The 19263-nt window shown below is 41.6% G+C and overlaps 1 protein-coding gene across 1 annotated transcript in view; it reads left to right on the top strand.

Annotated features, from left to right (window-relative positions):
* The first annotated feature begins 8985 nt into the window (after nucleotides 1-8985).
* The window catches only part of LOC132820436 (interleukin-13 receptor subunit alpha-1-like), a 32239-nt gene continuing 21961 nt past the window's right edge, over nucleotides 8986-19263 (top strand). The window contains exons 1-2 of the mRNA XM_060832571.1: nucleotides 8986-9238; nucleotides 17188-17345. Coding sequence (XP_060688554.1) covers nucleotides 9154-9238; nucleotides 17188-17345 — 243 coding nt within the window. The 5' untranslated portion in view covers nucleotides 8986-9153. The remainder of the gene's footprint in view (nucleotides 9239-17187; nucleotides 17346-19263) is intronic.

Below are 19263 nucleotides of genomic sequence, written 5' to 3'. Positions count from 1 at the left end.
TTGTAACAGCACAGAGAGAATATTATTGTAACAGCACAGTGACAATATCAATGTCATACCATTGTGAGAATATCAATGTCATACCACAGTGAGAATATTATTGTAACAGCACAGTGAGAATATCAATGTCATACCACAGTGAGAATATTATTGTAACAGCACAGTGAGAATGTCAACGTCATTGTGGGCGGCACGGTGGCACAGTGGTTAGCACTGCTGCCTCACAGCGCCTGTAGACCCGGGTTCAATTCCCGACTCAGGCGACTGACAGTGTGGAGTTTGCACGTTCTCCCCGTGTCTGCGTGGGTTTCCTCCGGGTGCTCCGGTTTCCTCCCACAGTCCAAAGATGTGCGGGTCAGGTGAATTGGCCAAGCTAAATTGCCGGTAGTGTTAGGTAAGGGGTAAATGTAGGGGTATGGGTGGGTTGCGCTTCGGCGGGTCGGTGTGGACTTGTTGGGCCGAAGGGCCTGTTTCCACACTGTAAGTCTAATCTAATCTAATCTAATCTAATCTATTCCACAGTGAGAATATTGTTGTAACAGCACAGTGAGAATATCAATGTCGTACCACAGTAAGAATATTCTTGTAACAGCGCAGTGAGAATATTTTTGTAATAACACTGTGAGAATATCAATGTCATATCCCAGTGAGAATATTATTGTAACAGCACAGTGAGAATATCAACGTCATACTACAGTGAAAATATTATTGTAACAGCACAGAGAGAATATTATTGTAATAACACAGTGAGAATATCAATGTCATACCACAGTGAGAATATTATTGTAATAACACAATGAGAATATCAATGTCATACCACAGTGAGAATATTGCTGTAACAGCACAGTGAGAATATAAATGCCTTACCACTGTGAGAATATTATTGTAACACCACAGTGAGAATGTCAATGTCATACCACAATGAGATTATTATTGTAACAGCACATTGAGAATATAAATGTCTTACCACAGTGAGAATATTATTGCAACAGCACAGTGAGAATATCAATGTCATACCACAGTGAGAATATTATTGTCACAACACAGTGAGAATATCAATGTCATACCACAGTGAAAATGTCAATGTCATACCACAGTAAAAATATTATTGTAACAGCACAGTGAGAATATCAATGTCGGACCACAGTGAGAATATTATTGTAATAACACAGTGAGAATATTATTGTAACAGCACAGTGACAATATAAATGTCTTACCACAGTGAGAATATTATTGCAACAGCACAGTGAGAATATCAATGTCATACCACAGTGAGAATATTATTGTAACAGCGCAGTGAGAATATTTTTGTAATAACACTGTGCGAATATCAATGTCATACCACAGTGAGAATATTATTGTAATAGCAGAGTGAGAATATTATTGTAACAGCACAGTGACAATATCAATGTCATACCATTGTGAGAATATCAATGTCATACCACAGTGAGAATATTATTGTAACAGCACAGTGAGAATATCAATGTCATACCGCAGTGAGAATATTATTGTAACAGCACAGTGAGAATGTCAACGTCATTCCACAGTGAGAATATTATTGTAACAGCACAGTGAGAATATCAATGTCGTACCACAGTAAGAATATTATTGTAACAGCGCAGTGAGAATATTTTTGTAATAACACTGTGAGAATATCAATGTCATACCACAGTGAGAATATTATTGTAACAGCAGAGTGAGAATATCAACGTCCTACTACAGTGAGAATACTATTGTAACAGCACAGAGAGAATATTATTGTAACAACACAGTGACAATATCAATGTCATACCATTGTGAGAATATCAATGTCATACCACAGTGAGAATATTATTGTAACAGCACAGTGTGAATATCAATGTCATACCACAGTGAGAATATTATTGTAACAGCACAGAGAGAATATTATTGTAATAACACAATGAGAATATCAATGTCATACCACAGTGAGAATATTGCTGTAACAGCATAGTGAGAATATAAATGTCTTACCACAGTGAGAATATTGCTGTAACAGCACAGTGAGAATGTCAATGTCGTACCACAGTGAGAATATTATTGTAATAACACAGTGAGAATATCAATGTCATACCACAGTGAGAATATTATTGTCACAACACAGTGAGAATATCAATGTCGTACTACAGTGAGAATATCGTTGTGACAACAGAGTGAGAATATATATTAGATTACTTACAGTGTGGAAACAGACCCTTCGGCCCAACAAGTCCACACTGACCCGCCGAAGCGCAACCCATCCATACCCCTATATTTACCCCTTACCTAACACTACGGGCAATTTAGCATGGCCAATTCACCTGACACGCACATCTTTGGAGTGTGGGAGGAAACCGGAGCACCCGAAGGAAACCCACGCAGACACGGGGAGAACGTGCAAACTCCACACAGTCAGTCGCCTGAGTCGGGAATTGAACCCGGGTCTCTGGCGCTGTGAGGCAGCAGTGCTAACCACTGTGCCACCGTACCGCCCACTATGTCATAACACAGTGAGAATATCATTGTAACAGCACAGTGAGAATATCAATGTCATACCACAGTGAGAATATTATTGTAGCAGCACAGTGTGAATATCAATGTCTTATCACAGTGAGAATATTATTGTAACAGCACAGTGAGAATATCAATGCAATACCATAGAGATTATCAAAGTAATAGCACAAGAAAATATCAATGTAACTGCATCAAGAATATGCATATAATATGACAGAGAATATCAATGATACATCACTGAGATTATCAATGTAATAGCATAGAGAGAACATCAATGTAACAACATCAAAAATAGCTATATCATATGACAGAGAATATCGATGCAATTTCACGAAGAATCTCAATATTATACCAAAGAGGAACATCAGTGTAATAGCAGAGAGAAAATATCAATGTAATAGCAGAGAGAGAACATAGAACATTACAGCGCAGTACAGGACCTTTGGCCCTCAATGATGCGCCAACCTGTGAAACCAATCTCAAGCCCATCTAACCTACACTATTCCATTCTTGTCCATATGCCTATCCAATGATCATTTAAATACCTGTGAAGTTGGCGATTCTTTAACTGCTGCAGGCAGTGCATTCCATGCCTTTACTATTCTCTGAGTAAGAAACGACCTCTGACATCTGTCCTATGCCTATCATCCCTCAACTTGAAGCTACACCCTCTTTGTGCTAACCATTACCAACCTAGGAAAAAGGCTCTCCCTGTCCACCCGATCTAACCCTCTGATTATCGCATATGTCTCAATTAAGTCACTTCTCAGCCTTCTTCTCTCTAACGAAAACAGCCTCAAGTCATAGAGTCATAGCCCTCAACTTTCCTCGTAAGATCTTCCTCATAAGAGAGAATATCAATGTAATAACACAGGGAGAATATCAATGCTGTTATCAATGTCTACTGCTGTTTGTTAACTATATCAATGATTCGGATGAGAATGTACACGGAATGATTAGCATGTTTGCAGATTACACTAAAATTGGCAGTATCGTGGATAGGAAGGAAGCTTGTCAGAAATTACAGCAGAAGCTTGATCAGCTAAGGAAGTGGGCCGAGAAATGGCAAATGGAGTTTAATACAGATAAATCACACACTCCAGAGAACATCAGCACCAGATCTAGTTTGACCAGCCGAAATCAGGGTAGTATTCACTTTCTAACATCTTGGTGTTCCCAAATCAGATTTTAAACTAGTATGTGGATATAGACATTTAAGAACTGTTAAAGTTATTCAGGATATTAGAGGGGAAGACAGGTTTTGCAAAGTTGTATTATATATATATATATATATTTGAAAAGGGAGGTAAGAGAGGAGGGGGACTGGCATTTTTGATTAGAGATAAGATTATCACTGTACTTAGGGAAGATATTCCTGGGAATACACCCAACAAAGTTATTTGGGTGGAACTGAGAAATAAGAAAGGGATTATCACCTTATTGTGACTATACTATAGACCCCCAATAGTCATCAGAAATTGAGACTACAAATTTGTCAGGGGATCTCAGTTAAGAATAATAGGGTGGTTTTCATAAGGGATTTTAACTTTCCAAACATAGACCGTGACTGCCATATTATTAAAGGCTTGGACAGAGACAAACTTGTTAAGCGTATACACGAAAGTTTTCTGAATCACTATATCAATGTATCTACTCGAAAAAGTGCAAAATTTGACCTCCTCTTGGGAAATAAGGCAGGCCAGGTGACTGAGTGGGCCCTTTTGGGACAGTGACCATAATTCTATACATTTTAAAATAGTGATGGAAAAGGATAGACCGGATCTAAAAATTAAAGTTCTAAATTGGAGGAAGGACAATTTTGATGGTATTGGGCAAGATCTTTCAAAAGCTGATTGGGGGTAGATGTTTGCAGGTAAAGGGATGGTTGGAAAATGGGAAGCCTTCAAAAATGAGATGATGAGAGTCCAGAGACAGTATGTTAGGGTAAAGGGCAAGGCTGGTAGGTGTGGGGAATGCTGGGTGACTAGAGAAATTGAAGTTTTGGTTAAGAGTAAGAAGGAAGCATAGGTCAGGAATAGACAGGAAGATTGAGAAGAGTATAAAGGCAGTATGAATATGCTTAAGAGAGAAATCAGGAAGGCAAAAAAGGGGACATGAGATAGCTTTGGCAAATAGAGTTAAGGAGAATCAAAAGGGATTTAAAAAATACATTAAGGACTAAAAGGTAACTAGGGAGAAAATAGGGCCCCTTAAAGGTCAGCAAGGCCACCTATATGTGGAACCGCAGGAGATGGGTAGGTACTAAATGAGAATTTTGCATGTGTTTACTGTGGAGAAGGATATGGAAAACAGAGAACATGGGGAAATAAATAGCAACATCTTGAAAAATGCCCATATTACAGAAGAGAGTGTTCTGGATATCTTAAAAAACATAAAGGTGAATAAATCCCCAGGACCAGATTAGATGTACTTTTGACCTCTATGGGAAGCTAGGAAAGTGATCTCTGAGCCTCTTGCTGAGATATTTGGATTATCAATAGCCACAAGTGAGGTGCCGGAAGACTGGAGGTTGGCTAACGTGGTGCCACAATTTAAAATATCTGGTAAGGAAAAGCCAGGGAATTATAGACTGGTGAGCTTCATGTCAGTAGTGGGCAGGTTGTTGGAGGGAATCCTGAGGGACAGATTTACATGTATTTGAAAAAGCAAGGACTGACTGGGATGTTTAACATGGCTTGGTGCATAAGAAATTGTGTCTCACTTACTTGGTTAAGTGTTTTGAAGAAGTAACAAAGAGGATCGATGAGGGCAGGGCTGTGGACGTGATCTACATGGACTTCAGTAAGGTGTCCTACAAGGCTCTACATGGTACACTGGTTAGCAAGGTTAGATCTTGTGTACATAGGAAGTATAGTTATCTCAGAGTACAGTGGGTTCTTGATCAGATGGCCCAATGGAGTTTAATCTGGATAAATGTGAGGTACTGCATTTTGGAAAGGCAAATCAGGGCAAAACTTACATACTTAATGGTGAGATCCTGGACAGTGTTGCTGAACAAAGAGACTTTGGAGTGTAGGTTCATAGTTCCTTCAAGGTACAGTCAGAGGTGGATAAAATAGTGAGGAAGGCATTTGGTATGCTTCTCTTTATTATTCAGTGTATTGAGTATAGTAGTTGGTAGATCATGTTGCAGCTGTAGAGGATATTGGTTAGGCCAATTTTGGATTACTGCATGCATTTTCATCTTCCTGCTATAGGAAGGATGTTGTGAAACTTGAAAAGGTTCATAAAAAGATTTCCAAGGATGTTACCAGGGTTGGAGAATTTAAGCTGTAGGGAAAGGCTGAATAGGCTGGAGATATTTTTTCTGGAGCATCAGATGCTGAGGGGCAACCTTAAAGAAGTTTATAAAATAATGAGGGACATGGATAGGATAAATAGACAAGATCTTTTCCCTGGTGTTGTGAGTTTAAGATGAGAGGGGAAAGACTGAAATGGGATCTAAGAAGCAATGATTTTGTGTGGAGGGTAGTGCATGTATGGAACGAGTTGCCAGAGGAAGTGATGGAGGCTGGTACAATTCCAACATCTGGAGGGGTATACGAATAGCAATGGTTAAGAGAGATATGTGCCAAGTGCTGATAAATGGGACTAGATTAATTTAGGATACCTAGAGGGCATGGGCGAGTCAGACCAACAGATCTGTTTCCATGTTGTACATCTGTGACCCTATGACTCTACGCAAGTGTGAGGTCTTGCATTTTGGAAAACCAAATCAAGGTAGAGTTTCATGGCCTTAAGGAGTGTAATGAAACAGAGGGATCTTGGAGTTCAGGTGCACAGTTCTCTGAAAGTGGAGCCACAGCTAGACAGGGCAATGAAGAAGGCTTTTGGCACAGTGACCTTCATCAATTAAGGCATTGAGTATAGAAGTTGGGAAGTTATGTTGCAGTTATACAGGGCATTCGTGAGGCTGCACTTGGAGTACTGTGTTCAATTTTGGTCACCTTGCTATAGGAAGGATGTTATTAAACTGGAAAGAGTGCAGAAGAAATTTACAAGGATGTTGCCATGACTCCATGGTCTGAGTTATAGGGAAAGGTTGGACAAGCTAGGACTTTTTTCTTTTGAACATACGAGACTGAGGGGGGATCTTATAGAAAAGTGTCTAAGATCATGAGAGGCCTGGATAGAGTGAATGCATTCAGTCTTTTTAGGATTGGGGAATTGAGGACTAGAGGCATCAGTTTAAGGTTAGAGGGGGTAGAATAAAAGGGGACCTGAGGGGCAGCTTTTTCACACAGAGGGTGGTGCGCATATGGAATGAGCTGGCAGTGGAATTGATTGAGGTGGGTACATTAACAACATTTAAAAGGCATTTGGACAAATACATGGATAGGAAAGATTTAAAAAGATATGGGCAAGATTAGAGTGGTGCTGGAAAAGCACAGCAGGTCAGGCAACATCCAAGGAGCAGGAAACTTGATGTTTTGGGCAGAAGCCCTTCATCAGGAATGAGGCCTAAATATGGCCAAGTGCAGGGAAAGTGGTTAGCATGGATGGACACTTTGGTCGGCATGGACCAGTTTGAGCCAAAGGGCCTGTCTCCGTGCTGTAGGACTATGAATCGCAGTCACCCGGGCCATCTTCTATTTTGGTTGGAGATCAAAGATGGACAAGGTCCGAAGGGACTCGAAGTACAAAGGTCTGGGCAATTGAGGAAAAAACACACCAAATGCCACCTCACCCTAATGGTCACCTTTGTGTGTGGCTGCATCAAGCTATGCATGGATCCCCGGTACGCAAACACAGAGTGTTACTATGTACTGAGGTTCTATGTGTCCCCGGTGTTGCAAAGGATGGGCCTGGCCTCGCTGCCGTGGAACGCTCCAAGTAGTTGGACCGTTCCGTACCACCTAACCTTCGTGGAGAAGTTTATGAAGAAAAACACCTTTGACCACAAGTCCATCAGGAAGTGGTCAGCATGTAGTGTCCTTGAGACCCTTCAGGAAAAGGAGAGGGAGGATCCTGTTGAGTGGTTCCCTGAGCAGACTGTCAAAGTCATTTGGCAGAGTGCCTCATTGCCAGAACTTTCCAACAAGCACCAAGACATGGCTTGGCTGGTGGTGAGAAGGGCTCTGCTTGTGAGATCCTTTATGCACGCCCGGACTCTCTGCCGCACCGCACGCTGCCCTCAAAGCTGCTGCAAGGGGGGATGAGACTGTCACCCACCTCCTTCTGGAATGTGCCTATGCAGAGGAAGTCTGGAGAGGAATGCAGTGGTGTTTGTCGAGGTTCGTCCCGAGCAGCACCGTGATGCGGGACTCCGTGCTCTATGGTCTGTTCTCCGGGACGCACACCGAGACGAACATCAACTGTGCCTGAAGGATCATCAACTCGATGAAAGACGCTCTTTGGTATGTCCAAAACCTGTTGATCTTCCACCTGAAGGAGTTGACCCCGACTGAGTGTTGCAGACTGGCACATTCCAAGGTCCGGGACTACATGTTGAGGGACATGCTAAAGCTTGAGGCAGCTGCCACCAAGGAACGGTGGGGAAAGACCACCGTATAATGTCTGCCTACCTAAGAACAGGGGGCCCATGCAGTAAGTGGGGTCCACTGACGCCTCAGCTAAACATATGGATAGTAAACATACAGACCTGTATATACGGATGATTACTCGATCTCTGTATGCAAAGAAATGGAATGTTTATGTATGTACGGCATGACCAATTGTACAGATCAAAATATTTTATGAATAAAGTATATTTTTGAAATTAAAAAAAATCTATAACATAGAATATCCATATAATTAGACAGAGAATCTCAATGTAACAGCACAGAGAGAATATGACTGTGACAGCACAGCGAAAATGTCAATGCAACAGCATAGACAGAATGTCAATGTAATAGTACTGAGGCAATATCAATGTAATAGCACAGTGAGAATATCAATGTAATAGAACAGAGAATATTTAGATAATAGGACAGCGAATATCAATGTAATAGCACACAGGGAATATCAATGCCCACCTCAGTACACCATTGACACCTCCACATCATGGCTACCAATGTAATAGCAGAGAGAGAAAATCAATGTAATAGTATAGGAGTAATATCAATATAATAGCATAGGGAGAATATCAATGTAATAGCAGAGACAGAAAATCAATGTAATAGCATAGGAGGAATATCAATATAATAGCATAGGGAGAATATTGATGTAATAGCATAGAGAGAATATTAATGTAATAGCAGAGAGAGAAAATCAATGTAATAGCAGAGAGAGAAAATCAATGTAATAGCATAGGGAGTATATCAATTTAATAACATAGGGAGAATATCAATTTGATGCACGAATCAAAGACAGATTTGTTTCTTTTTTCTTCAATCTGCTGCCTTGTGGAGTTTTAACTTCTGGGGGAGGAGACTGAAGTAATGTGGAAGATCTTAAGTGTAGATAGAGACCTAAAACGTCCTACGCCTCACTGACGTTGCCCGGTGATGAAAGTTTGGAAGCATTCTTCCGGCTCTGTACAGCTCCGCGCGAGCTGACAGCGGAGTGCTCTGGCCACAGTGTGGGATCTGTCCGTCCCCTGCCCTGGATGAGGGTCGGGGGGGAAACAGTACACCGAACCCGGCGTGAGGAGAGTCCCAGGGTCCTGGGTAAGGGTCAGAGATGCGGACGTTGGGTCTCACGTTGGTTCAGTGCCTGCTGAGTGCCTCCTTAGTCATTGAGGGCAGTCTCCGCTGTACCTGGGCAGGTAAGTTGCCGCTCTGCCCCTCTTCTCCCGCCCCTTGTTCCCGCTTCCCTTTTATCAGCAAACCCCTTCCTTCAGCTTTCTCTTGAGCCTTGGTTTTCTTCTTGTTTGTTTTACGTTTTAAAGTGAAAAACATTACTGGCATCCTGCACCAGATTTTTATTTTGTGTTGGAGACAGCCACATGTTGAGCTTCGGCCCAGGGGGAATCTCCAGATGGTCGGCAGGATGCCGAGCCCTTATTTCATTTGCATAGCGCCTGGCGCTCTCCAGCAGCAAGTACGGACCCTTAGCAACGTGATGGAAGACTTCCATCTCCGTAATCACAGTGCCTTCCAGAGCACTCCAGAGGCCAGTGTAGTAGTGTAGTCACTATTTTAATGTTCTCACCTCTCTGTGTGTCCTCAGAACTAAGGGACACTTCTAAACTTAGGAGCTGCCTTTTTAGCCCAGAGAAAAGGCGTCTCCGTACAGTACTGGTTGCCCGGTATAGGAAGGATGTTACTCAATTGGAAAGGGTGCAAAACAAAAATGTACGAGGATGTTACCGATTCTGTTTGAATCATAAGGGGAGGCTGGGACTTTTTTTTCTATGGAGCGTAGGAGGCTATGGGGTGACATTTTCGAGATTTATAAAATCATGACGGGCATAGATAAAGTAAACAGCCAGAGTCAGAGTGGGGAATCCAAAACTAGACAGCATGTAGGTTAAAAATCACACAATACCAGGTTATAGTCCAACAGGTTTATTTGGAAACCCTAGCTTTCAGAGTGCTGCTCCTTCATCAGGTGGTTATGGTTTAATGTGCCTAAGGAAAGATTTAGGAAGAGCAGGAGGGTAAATTTTTTCACAGAGGGTGGTTTGTGTGTGGAATGAACCGCTGGAGGAAGTGGTTGTTGCAGGTACAGTTACAATCCTGGTTTGTATGGATGAGATGGGCCGAAGGGTCTGTTTCCACACCGTTTGATTCTATGACTCTTGGAAAGTCTTGAGGCTTTGGAACTCTGCCTCAGGCAGTGATATGGAGTCATTAGTTTTTTTTAAGGTTGGAGATTGCTTCCCTTACCTAACAAGAACCATGATGTTATTGAATGGTCGAGCAGACTTAAAGGGCTGGATGGTATTCTACTGCAGGTTGTGACTTTGCTCACTGAGTTGGTGGGTTTGTTCTTGGGCGTTTCGTCACCATGCAGGTAACGTCATCAGTGAGCCTCCAGTGAAGCGCTGGTGTTCTGTCCCACATGCTATTTATATCTGTTGTGGTGGGCATATCATTCCCTGTTCTGTTTCTGAGAGTAAATGGGGTTCAGATTGATATGTTTGTTAATGGAGTTCGGGTTTAAATGCCATGCCTCTAGGAATTCCTGTGTATGTCTTTGTTTAGCCTGTCTCAGGATGGATGTATTGTCCCAATCGAACTGGTGTCTGTCTTTGTCTGTGTGTTTGGATACCAGTGATAGTTGGTCATGTCCTTTGGTGGCTAGTTGGTGTTTCTATATCCTGGTGACTAGTTTCATGCCCGTCTGTCCAATGTAATGTTTGTTGCAGCAGTCTATTGCTCCTAATTCATCAGTTCATAATATGGAAAATATGGTAGCTAATTTGCACACAGTTTCCATGATGCCATTTGATGAAAAATATCAGTTAGGTCTTTTAAATAGTGCCATCTGCTTGAGCAAAGAGCCCTGATTTAAAATCCCTCATCTCCGATTGCAACATTTCCCATTGCTGACTTAAGTCTCTGACTTAAGCCTCAGCTTTTCTCTGAGGTACTTCTGTATTTCCAATGATTTTTGTAGGTTAAGGTTGTGGCGAGATTCTCATTGTCTTTAAATTGAGATAATCTGGAATGAAATGTCCGTTGCTGAATGTATTTTGAAACATTTGAACTAACAAAATGAGTGTTAAAGGGCATTAACTCATTAGTGCAGCCCCGATAACCCTTCTATGAGGAGAGATTGAGTAGATGTGGCCTGGATTCATTAGTGTTTAGAACAATGACAGGAGACCATACTGAAGTGTGCAAGATTCTTAATGCTAGGATAGATTTGGAAGTGTTGTTTCCTGGGAGAGGCTAAGATCAGAGGGCACAATCTCAGAATAAGGGTTTGTCCATTCAAGACAGATGAGGTATTTCTTCTCACAGAGACAGTGAACCTTTACCACTAAGAGCTGTCAGTCTGGATTGTTAAGTATATTCAAGGTTGAAGTAGACAGGTTTTTAATCAGTATGGGAATTAAGGGATTTTAGGGAAAAGGTGGGAAAGTGGAATTGAGGATTTAACAGGTCATTCATGACCGCATTGAATGGAGCAGAAGAGTCAGTGGGCTGAACGTCTACTACTACTACTCCTCTGTTTTCTAGTCTTATGGAAATGGATTTTTTGATTGAGTCATTGGAAAGTAGACAATTCTTAGATAGGCTAGATACTGAGAGACTGTTTCCACTGACAAGAGACCTTCACTACAGGTCAAAGTCTTGGTTTAAGGACTGAGAGCACTTTAGGACTGAGATGAGGAGACCTTTTTTTCCTCACTCAAACCTCTGAATCTTTGGAATTTATTACCCCAGAAAGCTGTGGGTGCCCAAGCATTGAATATATTCAAATGAGATCAATTGAATTTGGTTGAGAAGGGAATTGAGGGAAGATGGAGTTGAGGTGAAGAGTCAGCCTTGATCTTGTTGAATAAGCGGGTCAAATGGCCAACTTGCAAGATGTACAGACAATCGGCGGCTATTTAACCCATCGAGTTTGTTCCGCCATTCAATGAGGTCATGGCTGATCTGATAATCCTTAATCTCTCATTCCTATTCCTGTTTCATTTTCTTATATCATGCTGGGTAACATTTTTTCTTTAGCTGTACAACAGTAATGGAGAGCAGCTGACCTGTTCTCCCTTGTCTTCTGTTTTGTAGTCAGCGAACAAGTCCAGGCTCCAAAGATATATCGAACCACAAATCCATATGAAAACACTCTTTAACAGGACAGCGCTAGGTCCACTCAGTTGCATTTTGCCCGTCCTACATGTCTCAATCTTCCTCTTCAGCCTGACTCAGTCCCAGTGTTAGGATGATTGATTGATTGCCTAGTCTGGCCCTGAACAGATATCTGTCTTATTTATCACTCTGTTCCATGAAACCTGCTAGATGGGTCGTGCAATGCCTCACGTTCTGCCCCAATTAGACTCCAGCCCATCGCCAGCACTCAGAGAGCTACCTGCCATGCCTAAGAGTCGAGTTTAAACTTGTCACTTTCAGACTGAAGGGAGGGGCTGTGGGAAGCTAGTCCCAAGTCATTAGCTCACTCCACACAGACTTTACCCTCGTATAACTAAAGGCAGCAGGGATATCCATTTCATTACTCAGCAGATTCAATAGAAATGGAATGATAATTTTTTTTGCCAGTTTTAAAGTCTGGACTTTAATCCAAGGCCTCAACCCTCGCGCTCTCTTTAATCTTCTCATGACTCATGGCCCTCAGGAGAAATCTTGAACTCTACTCACAATCTGGCCAATGAAACATTTCCAGTTTTAGCAGCTGGATTCTGTTTTCTCAGTAATTTGCATCGCTTCCTCCATACTTTTCTTGAAACATTTGTCTTCGACCAAGTTCTTAGACGTCTGATCTGATATTCTTTTGTGTGTTATATTTTGTTTTCGAATTATCCCATGTGATACTTTGGAATGTTTAATTGTGGTGTAGCTGTGACATAAGCACAAACTGTTGTTGACAAAGGAGGTATACGAGAATAATTTGTTCATTATCATGATCATATTGAAAGGCCTACTCCTGTGCCAATATTTGTGTTAGAAGCGTAAAGGTGAAATTGGTGGAAACCTATCACTGGGTTCCCTACTTAAACAATTTACATGTTCACAATTTTTATACAGATTTCTTGTAATTGTTGACTTTTTTTGTGCCCATGTAATATAATAACCAGAGTAATTTGACTTGATACACAATAGATTTAGGATGTTTAAAATATGTGCTTTGTTCTGTACATATGTTCTGTAGTTAAGGAATGCAAAAGGGGAGGTGGTGAACTAGTGGTATTATCGTGGAACTGTTAATTTTAGGCAATATTCTGGGGACCTGCGTTTAAATCTAAACATTATGACACAGACAGGGAACACAGGGGGCTAACACCCTCAACATGTTATCTGGCTGACATCAATTGTTACAGTTAACCTGAGAATGTCACTTCTAAAAAATGGTTTTGTGATTTACATATGAAAGAAGTGAAACTATCATGGTATTCTAACAGATGAAAGACTCAACAAACAATCAAGATATTTTTCAATGTATAATTTCAGTTACATCAGTGTAAACTTTTGCTATAAATTCTGTGTCTTACAATTGTGTCCTCCACAACCACCTGACGAAGGAGCAGCGCTCCGAAAGCTAGTGCTTCCGATTAAACCTGTTGGACGATAACCTGGTGTTGTGTGATTTTTAGCTGAAGGGGGAGTAAGTTTGCCAACTTTCCATACTTTATTGGAACCTTTCTGAAGAAAACATGGGGTGCCCATTCCATCTGTAAATAATGATCAGAGGTTATAATATGGACAGGATAAGTGTTATCTGTGTTGTTCATATCAAAAGTAACTCCACGCATACAGTGCTGTACATAATCTCGGAGCTGCCAACAAAGTGTTGACTTTAATGGATTTATAATAACATTGTAATAAGATAAATTATAATGATTTTAGTTTGTATTGAAGGAAATAGTGGGGGCCAACTTACATTCTCACAAGGCTCCACAAACAACAGTGTGCTCATTAGTATCATTGAATGGTGACAAAACAGTAAGAGGCCCATGTTGGCTGTCTATGAGAACAACTCAGCTAGTCCCAACGTCCATTGCCCTTTCCTTACTATCCTCATGATGGAAAGGATTGTAATGTTGCCAACTTTGCTAGGTGTATTATATCAGTGACTTTCCAATCTAATGGACACAGAATTATCTGCAGCTTACTTCTCCTTGCAAAGTACTATCGCTGGCTTCAGATTTTTACCAATTCCCTTTTAAAAGATTTGATTGAACTTGCCTCCCTTTCTCTCTCAGGCAGTGCCTTCAAAATTCTAACCATTTGCTGCATGAAAAGGTTTGACCCCCATGTCACAATTGCTTACTCTGTCAGTCACCTCATTTCCTTGTCTTCTGATTCTTCCTCACAGCTCCTCTCTATAGACCCTGGTGAATTTGAAGACTTCTATTGAATCTACTCCCAACCTTCCCTTCTCTCTGCTGAATAACCCCAACTTCTCCAACCTCTCCAGGTATTTGGAGTTCCTCATTCCTCAAATCATTTATTTTCAGGATTTCCTCAAAAGTTCTCACATCCTTCCTAAAGAGTGGCACCTGGAAATGAATTCCTCTAATCCAACTGATAGCAAACCAGGGTTTTTCAAAGGTCCTTCTTAGCCTTCTGGATTTTTACTCTGTGTTTCTGTTTATAAAGCCCACAATATCAGTCCTGCCATTTTTTAGGCTTGGTCTTTGTTGTTGCTACAACACCACATTCTAATGTTTATTTCCAGCTCTTCTAGCTTATTTCCCACACTCCATATTCAGGAATGCACAGTACCAATAACTTAGACACACCCGACCTAACACCTGAATAGATCTAACTCTTGTACTTTGTCTCAGCAAATCCTTCATCATGCTACATCCTTGTCTCTCAGCCATCTTCCAATTTAGTTTAAACACTTTCCAAAAACACTAGAAAACTAGCCCAGGAGAACTTTGGTTCCCAGCTCTGTTCTGGTGAAGTCATTTTGCATATAATACCAATGTCTTAAGAACTTAAAATCCTCTTTCCTGCATCAATTCTTCAGCCATGTATTGACCTGCCTGTCCTCCTACTTCCTGAATGCACTAGCATACTACTGGATCTAAACCAGAGAGATTGCCATCTTTAAGGTTCTGTATGCACATTTCTTTATAATCCTTTGCAGTCTGCTGACTGAACCCCATCCCGCTTACTCCCTGTATCCTTAGAACTGACATGGGCCACAATATCTGACTCTTCACCCTCAAAGTGCTCTGCAGCTGCTCAGTCACTTCCTTGATCCTAGCACCAAACTGGCAACACATTATCCAGGGATTACAAATAAGGCTGCACAAATGCTCCGCTGTTGTCCTAACTTGGAATTCTTTATTCCCATTATACAGTCCTCCTTTACTCCATAATCTCCCCCAAACCATGCAGTTAACCCAGTCATGGATAAGGAGTCTTGGTTGTGGCTGCTGTCCCCAGTTGACACATTACACTCATCGATACAGAATGGAATACTGATCGAAGGGTGAGCTGCACTGTGGGGACTCCTGCACTATTACACCAGCCTGGTCCTTCTGGACTATCTGATGGGATTAGCAATTCACCACAGTTAATGCTAGGGCCCTGGAGGCGTGTTGTTAAGAGAGAGAGAGAGAGACCTAGGGATGCAGGAACATAGTTCTTTGAAAGTGTCATTACAGATAGGCAGGGTAGTGAACAAGCCATTTAGCCTGGTTGTCTTCATTGGTCAGAGCACTGAGTACAGGAGTTGGGATGTCCTGTTATAGAAAAAAGTGAGCACTGCAGATGCTGGAGATCAGAGCTGAAGATGTGTTGCTGGAAAAGCTCAGCAGGTCAGGCAGCATCCAAGGAGCAGGAGAATCGACGTTTCGGGCATGAGCCCTTCTTCAGGAATCATTCCTGAAGAAGGGCTCATGCCCGAAACATTGATTCTCCTGCTCGTTGGATGCTGCCTGACCTGCTGCGCTTTTCCAGCAACACATGTCCTGTTATAGCTCAAGAAGACACATCGGAAACACTGCATACATTTCCAGATGCCCTGCTATAGGAAGGATGTGATTAAAGTAGAAAGAGTGCAGTAATGATTTACGAGGATGTTGCCAAGACTGTTTGAGTTATAGGGAGAGGCTAGGTAGGCTGGGACCTTTACCCCCTGAAGTGCAGGAGGCTGAGGTTTATAAAATCATGAGGGGCACAGATAAGACAAATAGCCAAGTTCTTTTTCCCAGGGGAGAGGAATCCAAAACTAGCGGGCTTAAGTTGAAGGTGTGAGGGTAAAGATTTAAAAGCGACCTAAGGGGCATCTTTACCAAACTGGGTGTTGTGTGGATGAAGAAATTGATGGAGGCAGGTTCAGTTACAACATTTAAAAGGCATTTGGATAGGTATGTGGATAGGAAAAGTTGCGAGGAGATATGGGCCAAATGCAGGCAAATCGAACTAGTTTGGTTTAGTAAAATTGATCGGCATGGACGAGTTGGACTGAAGGGCCTGTTTCAATACTGTACAACGCTATGGTTCTATGGCTGTCTGCCTGTACATGTTTCAGCTGCAGGATGACTACACTGATAAACAGGGTTTCTACAAAACTCTTAACCTGGATAAACTGGAGTTAATCCAACTGTTACTTAATTTCTAAAACCAACAGCTGGTCCTGCTCCAGCTGACATTGTTTACTGCACATGTGGAGGCCTGGGACATGAGAAATAATAATCAGTATTTTTAGAGTAGTTTTGGTTGAGGGAGAAATGTGGTCTGTCAACCAGCCAAAGTGTCATTTCTCTCCTTCAAACTAATGCAGTTATTGCAAATACTGTAGCCTCATCTGCTGAGAGAGTAGATGAGGCCCTGGTTGTAGCATCCCAATACTGACAACAAAGTGCTCACTCAGTATATGCTGGTGTGTCAGCCTAGATTTTGTGTTCAAATCTTTGGAGATTATGTTAGCCCCAAGGCTAGATTACTATCATTGAATCTGACACCTCACTGACACAAAGTTGAGTTACTATGGTTACCATTCCCAAGACAAGTAATGGATTATTCATGGATCCTCTTTGCTGCTGACTGGGATCCATTGACTGCTACTTCAGTATCTTGAGATCTGGGTGTGAACACAAATTGTTCAATGCTCATTTTGATTCCATTTCAGAGACTCTCCCTCCCCCGACTGATTTGTCTGTGACTTTGAAGGGAATCGGTTTCATTAATTCCACCTGGACCTGGAAACAGCCAAGTTATTTAGAAAACTCCTCCAGCATAATCATCAAGTTTGAGAGCATGTTTAAGTATGATGGTGCTGAGTGGGACGTAAGTTGAAATGTTTGTTATCGTTCTTTCCCAATGTTTGGTGTGTTGTAGCTGGGATCTGCCTAAGGGCAGGTTCTCTGCTCATTTTGTCTTGTCTCATTAGTTTGCACTTAGCTGTAGGAGCCTTGCCTTTTCAATTTCAAGTCTTCTAACCTCATAATTCGTTCTCCCTCTTAGTCTATATCCCTCTACTTTTCCATCTGTCACCTCCCTCAGCAAATTCCCAAGTCTTGGGATGAAGCCAGTCAGCCTTGTGCCCTTTTCTTTATGATGTTCACTAATGATCTTCCCTCCTCCACAATTCTCAAAACTTCTTCATTGTTCTCGCAATCACTCATACTGACCCACTCCATCCTCCTGCAAAACCACTTTTCACAACTTCCAACACTGTGGCCACTCACTTTTCTCAAGGTGTGCTATATTCTTGAATTTTGATATCCTTTTCCAAATCACATGGTGGATCTGGATGAAAAATCTCCTCTAGCCTAATAGATTGCATTCCACCAGAATTGCCCTCGGTGTGGTATCCAAAGAGACCAAATACATTACAGCTCGGTAAACCAGATGCACTCTAAAAGAAAACATTCTTCTGATATTGAGTATTGAACTTGCCTTTCCCAGTTCTAGACCAGTGCCCTCCGCTGCTGCCATATTGGAGCGTGTTATCCCAGGCTTTACTATTGTTTACTAATATTTTTCTCGGTATCTCCCATGACTTCATAAGGAGTCCTATCAGACATCCCTCGATGAAAGTTGAGTCATTCTGGCTTCTCCACTTGCTTGCCTGTAGCTCTCTCCATCTGTTACCTTAAAAGGCCTATGTTGATGGAAGAGCAATTGAGTTCATGTTCTTAGAACATAAGAATTAGAAACAAGAGTCGGCTATTTTGCCCCTCCAGACCTGCTCTGCATTCAACAAGATTTCCCCTAAGGCCTCAAATGTTCTGTCATGCCAGCCTCTTAGCCCTCAAGTACTCACTACTTCAAAAATCTTATCTCCCTCCTCTTTCAATAGTTCTAGTGATCTAGTCACCACAAGTCTCTGTGATGGAGCACTCCACACATGCACTGCTGTCTGGTCAAGAAATTACTTCATCTCTCAGCTTGAAATGATGTCTCATTATTCTGTGGCTCTCTCCTTTTGTTTGAGATTCCCCCATTAATGGAAACATCTTGTCAACATCTCACCTATTAAGCCCCCGGAGAATCATGTGTTTTGATCACTCCTCAATATTCTAAATGGGCCGAACCAATTTTAGCAGTTCTTTGTAAGTCAATCCCTTCACTCCAAGAATCAGCTTCATGGATCTCTTTAGTGCCAGTACATCCTTTTCTAAAAAACAAAAGAACTAAAACTGTATATTATACTCCAGGTGGAGCCTCACCCTGTACAAATGTAACAAGTTTTCCCTGTTACTTAACTCCAAGGTCCGAGCAATAAAGGCCAACATTCCATTTGCCTTTGTGATTACTTGCTGCACCTACATGAGCATTGTACACAAAAACATTCATATCTTTCAGCTGCACTTCTTTTTTTAAATGCCACTCTCCATTTGAAAACAGTCTGCCTTTCTCCCTTTCTTCCTACTCAAAGGACATGACCTCACACTTTCCTGCATTAAACTCTATCTGCCAATTTTTTGCTCCATCTCTCAATCCATCTATTTCCCTTGCAGAATCCCTAAGTCTTCATCACAACATGCTCTCCCCTAACTTTATACCTAACTTCTAAGGTACTTCTCAATGAAATTTGTGATATCAAGGGACAAACACCAGGCATCGCAACATTATTCAATAGTTAAATATAGAGTTAAACAGAATTAATGTTTCAAGTCCAAAATGACTCCTTTTCAGAATGTTCATTTAAGCATTATATTGGATTTGAAAGATTAACTCTGTTTCTCTTTCTACCAGCACT

The sequence above is a fragment of the Hemiscyllium ocellatum genome, chromosome 11, assembly GCF_020745735.1.
Source record: "Hemiscyllium ocellatum isolate sHemOce1 chromosome 11, sHemOce1.pat.X.cur, whole genome shotgun sequence".
Taxonomy (NCBI): domain Eukaryota; kingdom Metazoa; phylum Chordata; class Chondrichthyes; order Orectolobiformes; family Hemiscylliidae; genus Hemiscyllium; species Hemiscyllium ocellatum.
The sequence above is the reverse complement of the archived record's forward strand: the minus strand, read 5'-3'. Positions and strand labels throughout refer to the sequence as shown.